Source organism: Corvus kubaryi, unplaced genomic scaffold (assembly GCF_017639235.1).
Source record: "Corvus kubaryi isolate FWS band 111438036 unplaced genomic scaffold, C.kubaryi_AGA036_p1.0 135, whole genome shotgun sequence".
Taxonomy (NCBI): Eukaryota; Metazoa; Chordata; class Aves; order Passeriformes; family Corvidae; genus Corvus; species Corvus kubaryi.
Window position 1 is genome coordinate 313,871 of NW_024580669.1, and position 13,061 is coordinate 326,931.

General features: G+C 50.8%; 1 protein-coding gene across 1 annotated transcript in view; it reads right to left on the minus strand.

Moving 5' to 3' along the window:
- Positions 1-6,182: 6,182 nt before the first annotated feature.
- Positions 6,183-13,061, minus strand: part of UBE2H (ubiquitin conjugating enzyme E2 H) — a 43,485-nt gene continuing 36,606 nt past the window's right edge. Inside the window, exons 5-7 of the mRNA XM_042051661.1 lie at positions 12,817-12,869; positions 10,197-10,325; positions 6,183-6,646 (exon numbers count right to left, since the gene is read on the minus strand). Of these exons, the coding sequence (XP_041907595.1) occupies positions 6,522-6,646; positions 10,197-10,325; positions 12,817-12,869 (307 nt within the window). The 3' untranslated portion in view covers positions 6,183-6,521. The remainder of the gene's footprint in view (positions 6,647-10,196; positions 10,326-12,816; positions 12,870-13,061) is intronic.

Consider the following 13,061-nt stretch of genomic DNA (forward strand, 5'->3'; position numbering starts at 1 on the left):
CATCCCATCCCATCCCATCCCATCCCATCCCATCCCATCCCATCCCATCCCATCCCATCCCCATCCCATCCCATCCCATCCCATCCCATCCCCATCCCATCCCCATCCCATCCCATCCCCGTCCTCATCCCCATCCCCGTCCTCCTCCCATCCCCATCCCAGGAGGTTGGGGGGGTTTTGGGCTGGGCTGCGTGTGGGGTGAAGCTGTTGGATTCGCCATCACTGTGCTCAAGTGGGGAGGGAAAAATTGGAGATAAAGGGAGGAACTGAGGGAAAAGAGCAAAAAATTGGGAAGGAGCAAAGCAGGGAGGGAGAACCCCCGGCTGCAAAAGGCTTGGAATCACCGGTTATGGGGAAACAGAGATATTTGTCACCGAACGTGCCCTGAGCTGGGAGCGTTCTCTGCGGGAGCACTCCGGGTGGCCTGGGATGTGACAGGGACACTGGGACCCATCTGGGAAGGTCCATTCCGCCTCCAGCCCCACCGTGCTCGCGCCCCAGTTGGGAACGCACGTGTTCCGCAGGCCTTGGCTTGCTCCATTGGACAGGCACATCCTGAGCCATCCTGAGCCGGCATTCAGGGTCTGGATGAAGGAAGAGGGAGCCAAACCCTTCCCCACCCCCACCCCTGCCCCTCTTGCCCTTCCCAAGGGGTGCAGACAGCTCGGGGGGGTCCCGGTCCCGCTGCAGGGGGTCGGACACGGCCGTGTCCCGCGGGAATGTCATGCATTAGTAATGGCCACCGATCCGCCGGCGCTGACGGCATTTCTTCCAGCCGGGAGGAACAATTCGGGCCGTAACTGGAGCCGGCGCGGGGCAGGCAGAGAGGCTCAGGTGTCCCCCAGGGACGCTGGGGTCACCACAAGGGGCCCATCTCCTCCCGGTGCCCACTTGGGGCCCGGGGTGCATCCGCATGGATGCACAGCACCCGTCAGCTGGGGCAGGATCCAAGGTGCTCTGATCTCCAGCAGGGATGGGGAGTGGTTCCCAAGGTGGAAGGTCCTGGAATCTGGCACAGGAACAAATCCAGGAATGCCCCGCTCCCACCAGGAGCAGCCCCAGGACCAGAGCCCTGAGCAACTGCCAGCGCTGGGCTGTCCCCGTCTGTCACAGGGGCTGTGGGGTGGCACCAACCAAAGCCTGATGGTGATGGCACCCAGATCTTCACGGGGGTGGCACCCAGTGACCCTTGGGGATGGCACCCAGATCCCCACGGGGGTGGCACCCAGTGACCCTTGGGGATGGCACCCAGATCCCCACGGGGGTGGCACTGACCAGAGCCAGATGGGAACAGCAGGCAGAGCCCAATGGAAATGGCACCCAAACCCCGTAGGGATGGCACCCAAAACACCACAGCGAAAGCACCCAGAGCCCGATGGGAATGACACCAAAAGTCCTGTGGGAATGGCACCAAAGCTCCTTGGGGACAGCACCCGAAGCTCCTTGGGGACAGCACCCAAAGCCCGACGGTGGTAAAAGCCGGAGTCCCATGGGAATGTCACCCAGAGCCTCACAACGATGGCTCCCAGAGCCCCGTGAGGTGTCACCCACATCCCAGGGAGCCTCAGGCTCAGGGTTTGCCCTTTGACGTCGGCACAGACCGGGCAGGGTGACACCGCCGGGTGCCCCCAGGGCAGGGTGACACCTCCCGGGAGCAGGAGCAGCTCCTGCCACCGGCTCTGTGTCCCTGTCCCCCCATGTCACCCCAGCAGTGACCCCCCCAAACCACAGCCACCTCCCGGCGCCCCGAGGGAGGACAGCGGGTGGCACTTGGCACCCAGGGGACAGTGGGGACAGAGCAGCCATGGGGACACTGCAGGGGGACAGGGAGGGCACCCAGCGCCGGGCCCAGCTCTGCCCTGTACTGGGCAGACTGGGAGGCCACTGGTGGGGCACGGGGGCCACCTGCTGGGCAGAGGGGACAGTGCCACCCCCCGCTGGCCCTGAGAGCCCCCGGAAAGGGGGGGACAGAGCGAGGGGGGGGTGGGACTGTCCCCCCCTTCGCGGCTCCCTCCGCAGGGAAAGGGGCAGAGCCCGGAGAGCTGGTGGCCCCAGGAGGTGGCCCGGGGACAGGGTCCCACGCCCCGCACCCAGCGGCACCCGAGGGTGCTCAGGGTGCCGGGCTGGGCGCTGGCAGCAGGTGGCACTGGCACGACACAGAGCCGCCACCGTGTCCCCGGGCTGGCGACAAACAGCCCCGAGCTGGAGCAAGGGAGGAGTCGGGGAGGAGGAGGAGGAGGAGGAAGATGGAGAGGAAGGTCTGGCTCAGCTGCAGCAAATTTGGGGCGGCAGCTGCGGGAAGTTAAAGCAGGAGGAGAGGGGACAAGGCAGGTGCCAGCCGCTGTCACCTTCCCTGGCCCATCCACAGCCCCAAACACCCCCTGGACTGCTCCCACTCCCGGCCACGTTCCCTGCGCGCGTTATCCCAAACCTTCTCCAACACCGAGCCAAAATCAGGAGTGATTATCCAGAAAACAGCCACTCTGCCTAATTACCATCCATTAATTACACGGCTCCCGTGGAATCCCGGGCAGCCTCACCTGGGACAACTTTTCCAGCTGCAAGGAGACCTTGGGATCCACAGGTGAAGGAACGGGAGGGATTGCCAGCCCCAAAATCCTAAAAATCAGCTTTGGTGCCGTGGCTGCGGTCACGGGGCATGGAAGGACATCACCCAAAGAGCTGGAAAAGGAATTGCTGAGGTTGGAAAGGACCTCCAAGATCATCAACCTTCCCACAGTGAGCTCGGTGGGTGCCCAACCACCTCCAGCTGGTCATTCCCAGGTGGAAAAATGCCCGGCGATGGGTTTGGGAGGTGATCCCTGTGGATCAGCTGGTCCTGGTGGGACGCAGAGCCGAGGGATGCTGCACGGTCCAGGGTCCTCCCTGCGAGCCCAAACACCAGCCAGATTTCAAGGTATATACAGATTTTATTAAAAAAAAAAAAAAGAAGAAGTTTACAGTTCTTTAATTATACACAACTATTGGAGAGGTTATACCCAGAGGAGAGGCAGCTGCGCCACGCTACCGACAACGCCAGAAAAAAAGAGGAGAAAAGGGAAAAATAACAAAGAGCCGACTCAACCGAAGGGAAAACCACCCCGAGATCTCCTCAGGTGCCACCTGACAGGAACCCAGCACAGGTGGGAGAATCGTGGCTGTTGCAAAGGGGAAGCAGGATGTGGAGGAGGGAAAAAAAGCCAGGAAAAAAAGGAAAAAGTAAGGAAAAAAAAAAATTGTAAAATTGTTAAACACATCCCAGCCTTCCCGAGGAGGGGGGAGGGAAGGGGAGCCCCGTCCCTGTGGCACGTTTGAGGGATGGGGTGGGGTTCAGCCATGGAGGAGCAGCCAGGCTGGTGGCAAAGCTCTGCTCCCTGTGCCAGCACCCTTTGGCATCCGCCAAAGCAATCCCTGGGTCGGGAAAAGTCGGGGCAGAGGGACATGGGGACGTGTCCGCTCCGCTTCTCATTCCATGGAAAAGCTCGAGGGCAAAAGGAGAAATGACAGGGGTAGAAGGCAAAGGTTGTTCCCAAAGCAGCTCCAAGGGCTGTGGCAAAGTTTGGCAGTGGGAAGTTCATCCCAGGGTCCGGGAATTCCCAAGGTGACATCACCACTGTTTTGTGACGAAGACAAACACTCTGAAGGTGATCCTAAAAAGCTCTCTTGCTCCAGCACGGTTCACCTTTTCATCCAGATTAGGCTGGTGAAGTTCTACACACACACTTTTTGTGGGGGGGAAGATTATTTTGGGAGAAGAAGGGAGATTTTGGGGGGGGCGGGGGGGGGGGAAGAGGTGGAAAATGTAGGAGGGGAAGAAGCAGCAGGGTCTGAGGGGGTGGGACAGGAGCTGACCCCAACCCACCTCACCCCTGGAGCACCTTCACCCAGGACACTTTTCCAAGCAGCGTTTTGGCAGCTGGTTTTTCCTCCCAGGACAACCCTGGGATTTGTCACGGCTTGGGAAGTGCTGGGAATGTGCATTTCTGTGGCTCTGGCCACGCTGAGCCAGCAGGCAGCAGCTTGGACAAGCTCCGTGAATCCATCCCGTTGTGTCCTCACACAGCCAGCTGTGCTTTCCCAATATGGGGTTTTTTTTTTTTTTGGGAATCCCAGCTTAGTGTTTCCCAAAAGGAAAAGGGAGGACACTCCAGTAGCTGGATGCCCTAAATCCACGTGAGGGAATGATGGAGAAGAAAACCCTGCAAGGGAAGGGGGCGAGGGAATTAGAACACTGTTTTTATACAATATTGAAAAAATACAAATTTTTATTGTGATTTTTTTTTTTGGTTGCCTTTTTTTTGTTTGTTTGCTTGTTTTGTTTTTTGGTTTTTTTGTTTTTTTTTGAAGCTTTTAAAACTGAAATCACCACCCAGCACTTGACTCTACTCCTAAGTAGCACCTACAAGTATAGCACAAGCAAAACTGCCAGGGCAGCAGGAAAGCGAGTTAAACGTGGCCCCTCCCTCCCCAAATTAATGAGCAAACAACGTGCTAGATAAGAGTTAATTACATCATTACATGTTAAATAATTAATATTACCCTCCAACAAGCCACAAATGCTAGATAGAGAACTTCAGCACAGTACTAGCCACAGCCCTACATCACTGCTGGAAAAGAATGGGAAAAAGGAGAGGGAAAACCTTTGCTTCGTGCCCGGAATTAACAGAAAGGAAATTCATGGTAGGTTTTTATTCAGGAAAATCATGCCAAAGCAAAGTGGGACTTGATGGAGTTTTTGTTTTCTCCCCCCCAAAGCAACAGAAAAGAATCTGATTGTGCTTTATGAATCAGAGACAGGGTTGGAATCGCCCAACTCGGTGGCGCCTCGAAAGGAAAGGAAATAAACCCCAATAATTCTGGGCAAATGATAAATGTACCAGTCTGACATTCAAAACTCCGCTCCAGAGTCGCTCAGGGTGGGTTGATTTTTCCTGCAGGTCGCATCACAAATGAGAAGATCTTGCCCAAACCCCTTTGAAAAAATCCCCAAAAGAAAACCAGCAGGTAACATTCAGCTTTAAAAATCCATCTTAGTTTGAATCTGCGATGCACAATTATCCCAATTCAAGTATCCCAAGGAGACATTTACTCTATCAGATTTCTAGGAACAACAAAAAAAAAAAATCTCTCAGCTTGCTGCAAGACACCAGGAGAAATCCAACATTCCATTTCCCAAACATCCTGGAAAAAAAAAACCAAAAAAAAAACAAAACACCAAAAAACCAAAACCAACCAACCAACGAAAAACCAAAGAGTGAATTCATTAATTCATTTGCTTCCTCAATTGGTGCTTTTTAGTTTTTTTTTTTTTTATTCAGCTCAAATTTTGTGGTTTTTTTTTTTTTTCTAAGATCATATTCTTTGTTAACTCTTAAGGAATTTTTATCCTGTTGTACACACACAAGCAGATGGGAACCAAGCTGGTGCAGAAGGGGGAGGAAAGATTAAAAAAAAAAAAAAAAAGAAAATCAAATCAGTGCCGATGGATTCGTGGACTTCGGCCAACGGGACAATTCCGTGGATCTGAAGCTCTGGCAAGGCCAATCCATCTGGTCAGAGGAGCTCCCAGGACACGGTGAGTGCTTGGCAGGTGTTTGAACCAGATTTCGAGCAAAAGAGGGAGGGGGAAAGAAGAAAATGAAAAAAAAAAAGCCAACTCGAAGCCATTCAAGGGCAGCAGGTTCCAAACTGGGACAAGGGAAGAGTTTGATTTCCATGTGCTCCAGGTCAATCCCAGCACTGTCCAAAGAGCATCATCCGTGGGGTTCCGGGTGGTTCTTCCCTCCCAGCAAGGGAACAGCTCCTAATCCAGACCAAGCAAGGGAACAACATCCAGCTTTTCCAAAGTCCCCAGAGGAAATCCACCAGTGGTTGTCAGTCCCTACAGTTCGGGAGGGCAGGGAGGAGTCCACAGAAAGAACGGACTGAAATTCCAAGTCATTTTCGAGCTTCAATGCTCTGAGAAGCTCCAAGCCTTTGGATTGGTTGTTTTTTTACTTAAATCCCTCTTTTTTTTTTTTTTTTAATGTGACTCCACCTAAAACACGACCTGGAGGAGCCCCTTCCATCCCTACACAGCTCTACCATCCCCAAGGTTTTAGACTCGGAGGAAACCTCGATCCGAGAGCAAATCCCTCTTTTTATTTCGTTTGTTTGTGGTTTTTTGTTTGGTTTTTTTTTTAATTTTTGCTAATTCCCTCCCTCCCAGGGCAGCTGTTTGGTAGCACACCAAAGCTGACTTGGCCAAATGGAATCTCAATGCATGCATCCGGGCTGCATATTGCTACCAAAATGGAATGTTGGGAATACGCTATGCACCTCGGGAATTGGGAAATGACCAAGAAAATCAAGATCTAAAGGGTGATATATATATATATATATATATATATATATCAATGCTATAATTCATAAAAACCTTGTTTAGTAATAAAAAAAATTGCTTTGTTTAAATATGAATATTATAGTCTGCTTCTCATGGTTAGGAAATTAGAGTCTCTCTGAAAAGCAGGTGGCCTCCTCTACTACAATTCCATATCCTGAGCCTCATCTTCCGAGAAGTCGGACATGGAGCTCTCGGATGAGCTGTCCCCGGTGCCTTCTTCCTGTTCTTTTAGTGCTTCTTCTGTTGCATATTTCTGGATGTATTCTGGAGGGGAGAGAAAGAAAAAGGATGTTTAGGGACAGATAATCAACAGTTGGAGGAGGTTGGGTCACAGCACATTTGGTAAGTCAGATGAATTATATAAATTGTAAATGATCCTATTGCCCAGAGCAGCTGTGGCTGCCCCTGAATCCCTGGGAATGTTCCAGGCCAGGTTGGAATTGGATGATCTTTTAGATGCCTTCTGATCCAAACCAGTGTGGGATTGTGCATTTCTCACACCAAACACAGCATTGTCCAGCAATGGGAAAACAGCTGGTGGAGACCCTGTCCAGGATGTGCAACCTGGAAAGGAGGAAGATCCCAAGGATCCTGTGTCAGTAGCTGGAAACAACCCAAGTCCTTCCCAGTGGGACGTAACTCATGGAATAAGACAGGATTTGATTTGCTGCCACAGCTGGTGACTTCGAGGACAGCTCTAAAAGCCAGCAAGGGGCCTGACTTGAAGAAATGAAGAGCTGAGTTGAAACTGATGGGACAGAACCGTCACTGAAGCAAAGCTGAGAACCAGACTAAAATTCCAGACTAAATCCTACGTAAGCCAAGTAGAAGGAAGGAGGAACAGAGACAGCAGAGCACAAAACTACTCCAGGAACAGCTGCAGTGTTTCTTTTCTTTATTATATGTAAGAAATGGATGGGATTGGGATGCTGACAGGACAAGAATGGGGCTCTGCAGAACCTGCTCTGGTGGAAACTCCCTGCCCATGGCAGGGGCTGAAACTGGACGGCTCTTTAAGGCTCCTTCCAACCCAAACCATTCCCTGATTCTGTGACACATCCTTGAAGTGGCTGCTCCCTTCCCAGAGCTTTCCAAGAATTTATCTCCCTCTGGAAAAGGGGTGCTCACCCAAAGAGGTTGTTATTCCTTGCACATTCCAGCAAAGGGAACCCAAGTGCTGTTGCTGCAAGGTTTTGGATGTCAAAACCCTTAGTGGGAATCTCAGAAATTCCCTCTGGGATTATCCCAAATCCACCTAAACACCGGCTGCAGCTGCCTTGGGAGCTTCCAGACGCAGCAGCCACCAGCCAGGGACTGGCAGGATGGGAGGCCACCAGCACTTCCTCACTGGCTGCTTCCAGAGGACATTCCCACATGGAAGCTGCTGGTGGAAAAGGCCTCCTTGAGCCTAAGCTAAAACTTCAAGCTTAAAATGCCACTTTTTATCCAGAAAAGCTCCTGGGCTGGGTTTTTTGGAAGGTTTAATCCAGGAAAAGTCAAATTTCCAGGGAGTTTCCATGCTGAATGTTGCATTCAGCTGGGACTTTCAGCCCATCAAGGAAAAAAAACCCCAAAATATCTAAATATTGACAAAGCATCTCCCACAGAAGAGTGCTCGGGAAGGGGAACCCTCACGCACCAATTCCTGCCAGGAAAACACCACGGGATTCATTCATTTACAAACCCTGGAGCAACAGGAACAAGCTGTGATTACAGCCCTGGTGTTCCAAGGGATTCTACTGGAGCTTCAGCCACGTGGGGTGGGAAAACTGCTCCCAGAGATGTCCTGAGCTCCCAGCAAAAACTCAGCCTGGATATCCTTCAGCTGCTCCTCACCCTGCCAAAGGAAGATTCCCTAAGAAATCTCCCACAGAGGAAGCAGAGCAGAGCAGGAATTATAAATTTTGGGCCTGTGGCCTCCTCCCCAAACCACCACATCACACAAACATTCCCTGCGCTCCCAACGACAAAAACACCGGGAACAGCAGCAATAAATAAATCATGGATTTGCACTCCCGAGTTTCCCAGAGCATGGGAGCTGCCAGGATCCTCTGCAGCAATTTTAACATATCCAAGGCTATTTTTCAAAATGAGGGATGACAGAGTTCAGCTCCATCCCATACTTGTCACGCAATCCTGGGAAGAGCTGGCGGAGTCAGGACTCTGGGATTTATGGAACATGTTGCAAGCACTCAAAGCTCCTTCCAGATCATCTGTACCTGGATGGGAATGAGGGAGGAGGCTATCCCAGTATCCTGAGGGATGTCCTCAGATCTTCTTTGGGCTGCAATCAGTTTTTCTGGCTTTTTTTCCAAGGATATTTTTGGTTTTTAGGCTGTTTTCAGAGGACTCTCAGTGCTGGCACTGGAGATTTTATCTGACAAACCATTTGGCCTGGAAGCTCCCTCGTATGAGAAAGCAGGGAATGAACTTGGGGATACTGAGCAGGGCAGATCTGCAGGGAAGTTCCCACAATCCCGTCAGAGCAATCAGCCAAGGGAGGCCGAATATTTCACAATTTAAATCACGGCTCCTTTGGAGTTCCACCCTCAAAAATTGGGCATTTCACACCAGAACAGAGTGACTCCAGGTTTAACCACTCCTGGGCGACGTGGCAGAGCTGATCCCACGTTTTGCTGGGGATACCTGAGCTTTCCCAATTCCTGCTGCTCATGGAGGTTCCAGACCTGCAGACCCTTCCCTGGCAGGGCTCCCAGGGACAAAGAGTCTCCTGGTTATGCAGTAACAAAACTCAGCTCCCTAAAAACTCAGTTCAAATCCAGGCCAAAGGCTGGAAATTTCCCACCAGGAAATGAAATGTTGTTTGGGTTGTGTTCGCTGGATCAGAGGAGGGAGAAATTCCATGGCTTTGCCATAGGCTTGGCACAGCAGGAAAGGGGGGCCTGCTGATTTTAGGGAAGGCAAATCTAAAGCACAATTCCTAATTTTTATCTCATTTCTTACGTTTGCAAGACTAAGTCCATTTGTGTGTTTCACTCACCAGATTGCTTGGACAATCCTCCTATTTATCCAAAGTATTTTGGAGGTCCTTACTGGGAGCTTCTTGACTCCATTTTGTCCTTCCAAGCCTTCCAGAAGCACCTCCAGCAGCTCTCCCAGTGCTCCCCCACCCTCTCCAGTCACTGTGGAGTCCCACTCCTGCTCACACCAACATCCTGCTTCCAGGAAAAACCATTCCCTTCTTTTCTGAAGGCACTTTTGATCTGCCAAAGTTCCTAACCCCCTTTGGTCCTTTAGTTTCAACTCCTACAGGTCTTTTCCTCATCTTCCAGCCTTTACTAATTTCTCTGCAGCTTCCTAACGGCATTCCCTGAACCAGGAATGGATCTGGGAAGCCTTGGCTGGACTAGGAAGGAACAAGGAAGGATTATTTGGCATTTTCCATAAATTCCTGCTCCGGCACGGTGCAAAACCACCTCCTGCAACAGCATCCCCAACTCCTTGATTGCTGCTCTCAGAACTTTCCAACAAGCCATTTTTTATCCATTAATTGTGTCATTGGATGCTCCTGTTCAAGATTGGAATTTTTCCTGCCTTTTTTTTGGTCACACACCATTCCTTCCCAATCATTTCTCCCATCTCCCAAAATCACATTGAATCCTAACCCAGTTTCCTTCCCAGCTTTCCCTGTTCAGGCTCTGCTGATGATTTCCAACACAGCAGCACCTCATCCCTCCTTCCTTCCCATCACTGGAACTGGAAGGGGAAAAACCAGGCAGTGACTCCCAAATTTGCATCAGAGCCATCATTCCCTCGGGATGGAATCCCAATAATTCTGTTAATTAGGCCTCACCTTTAATTTTCTGTTTGTACTCTTCTGGTCGGTGGAGGTACATGGCTGCAGCGTCACCATTTAGAGGATCTATAGGATTGGGATAAGCCAGCAGCTGGGGCAGGAACGACTCAAATATATTGGTGAGATCTGCAAGGCAAACACAGAGTTGGTGTCCACGACCCCAGAGCCAGAGCCATCCCAAAAATCCCGGAAGAGCGGCACAAACTCTGAGGGGAAGTGCACGGAGAGTCTGGGAATAAGGTAAAATAAAGAGAGTAAAATCAAAAATAAGAATAAAAATAAGGGTTGATGGAAGAGCTGCTGCAGCTCCTCACAAACTCCTCCTCCCAACACATAAATGAAGATATCCATGGGTGAAGCAAGGAAGGGGATGGAATTTTCCTGGGTTTTAATCCTGACTTTAAAAATGAGGAAAAACCCCAAACCAACAGTGCGGTGCTCTGCCCTTCCCTGAATTCTTTACCTCTTCCAATCTCTGTTTAAATGTCTTGTGCTCCGTGGAAGGCTCCCTGTCCAAGGAGAGGGCTTGGAGCTCAGTGATCTCCGAGGTCCTTCCAACCCAAACCATTCCAAGATTCCATGGAAGGCACAACGTGTGTTCCACAGCTTCCCATGAGCTCGTTCATAGAAACCAGCACTCCTCCAACTCCAAACAATTCCGGGAATGTGCAGAGCTCCCATTAAAACCTTGGTGCCACCAGGAATCTGTCACCAAATAATCCACAACAGGAAACCTCCTCCTGGTGCCCAGGAGCGACCATGGATACACAAAACTCTCTTCCTGCACCCCTGAGAGGACAAACTCCCCATTCCAGCGGTGGGGAGGGGCAGGAACCAGCCCTGTGTCATCATTCCTCCTTGGGAATGTTCCTTGTTGGGGGGCTTTCCCATGGGAATGTTCTATAAATCTTTTATCAGTCTCTCTTTCCCTGTGGCAGGAAAATCCTGCCTGTGGATGGGCATCACCGGTCCCGTCCTGCATGGATCACAATCAGGGAATTCCATCACTGCCCAGGACACACCACATGAGCAGTTTGGCCACCTCAACCTGTCCCTTTTCCTGGAAAAAGGGTGTATCCCATTCCTGAGTCACCACCAAGCTGCTAAATTCAACCAGATCCCAGAGCCCTCAACTTCCCAAAAAGGTCACCAAAAAAGGGGAAGGAGATCTCCAAGGGCTCTCCCTGTGCAAAGAGCTCCTCCAGCTCTGGGATGCAGCCACAGAATTCCAGGCTCCAGCTCCAGCCTGGGTTGGTGCCTGGGTTTGTCCTGGCTGGCACATGGAGCAGCTCGGAGCCAGCAGCTGCTCCTGGGATGGAGCACAAGAGCACCTGGAAAAAGGATCTTAATCCAAAACAGAGATCCCAGAAAACAGCAGGAATGCTCTGTAAGAGTATTCCCTGCCATGGCAGCAGCTTGCCCTTGGTAGCTGGAATCCCCGGGGACTGGATTCGGGCACTGGCAGCAAGAAGTTGATTTTAGTTTGTGAAACTTGGGCCAGGTGCCTCCACTTGGATCAGGAGCCTCTTTGTGGCCATCTGACCACTAAAACCTCCTGAGGATGAGGGAGCAGAGCCCTGGAATTCCCCCCTGGCTCACAGGACACCCAGGATAATGATTTTTTTCTTGAAGGAACCTTCTCTCAAACCCCCCAGATCTGTGTTGGTTCACCAGGAACAGGAGGAACACGTGCAGGATGTTCAACCACAGCACTGAGGAGCTGATGCTTCCTCAGGGAAGGAGCAGGAATTGAACCACGAGGTCCTCAGGAATTTATTGATGCATATTCCAGGTCTCTCCCACCTTGGTTGCTGCTGGAATTATCTGACCCAGATCCTTTGCCAGCTTGGGAATGCTCTGCTTTAAAGGTGCAACGCTCCAGAAAGCAAAGGAATGTTATTCCCCCTTTTTTCATTTCCTTGTGCCACAGAAGGAGGCAAAGCCTTGGAAAGGAAGAGGTGGTGTTGGAATCTTGGATTGGTGACTTTAGAGGGAAGAAGAAGTGGGAATTCAGCCATCCCAGGGTCCCCCTGCAGCTCTAAGGCAGGACTCGGAATGCTGGAGCACCAAACCACTGGAATCCTCTTGTCCTTTTTATGGAAAAGTGGCAAAGTTGATCTCCCACGACAAAGCCACGCTGTGACCCTCATCCCTGTATTACCTGAGGAATTCCATCATTCCAACGAGGAGTTATAGCTAAAATCAGTTTTCCAGGGAAGAATCTGAGGGATTTCACATGCGCATTTCCCTGGATTTCCTCCACAAAGCGTAACTGGAATATCTGAAGTTCCCATTTTTAAATGCAGCCTGGACTAAATTCAGCTGTGTTCCTTCCAACAATTCCAGCTTTCCCTAAATTCCATTTTAAAGGAGCTTCAGCTGATCTGTTTTATCTCTAAAAAGGAGATGCATAACCAGAAACGAGCCCAAGGGGATCACTCTGCAGCATCAGAGGCAATGCCACCTCCTAACCTGCAATAAAATCTTATTTTTCACCTGATCTTGGCTCAGGGAGGAGTTCAAAATCCAGTAAAAACCCCAAAATCAAAGAAAAAAACCCCCAAAAGTGGCCTAAAATCATCTGTCCCCCCAATACAGAGGAAAATGCCCAACTCACCATAGAGAGCTGTCCAAGTTTGATTGATTACATCTAGACATACAGTTCCTGACCTGGAACACATGGAAAAGATGGAATTAACACTGGAAAACCCTCTGGGAACGGAATAAAATCCTTCCCTACCCCTTCCCCAGGGTTTGGGATAAGCCCTGATTTATTCCTATTTACGGTCAACAGCTGTCAACTACCTCAATCTTCCCACTCTGCCCAAGAGAAAACAAATTGGAATTTTACTGACATGGAAG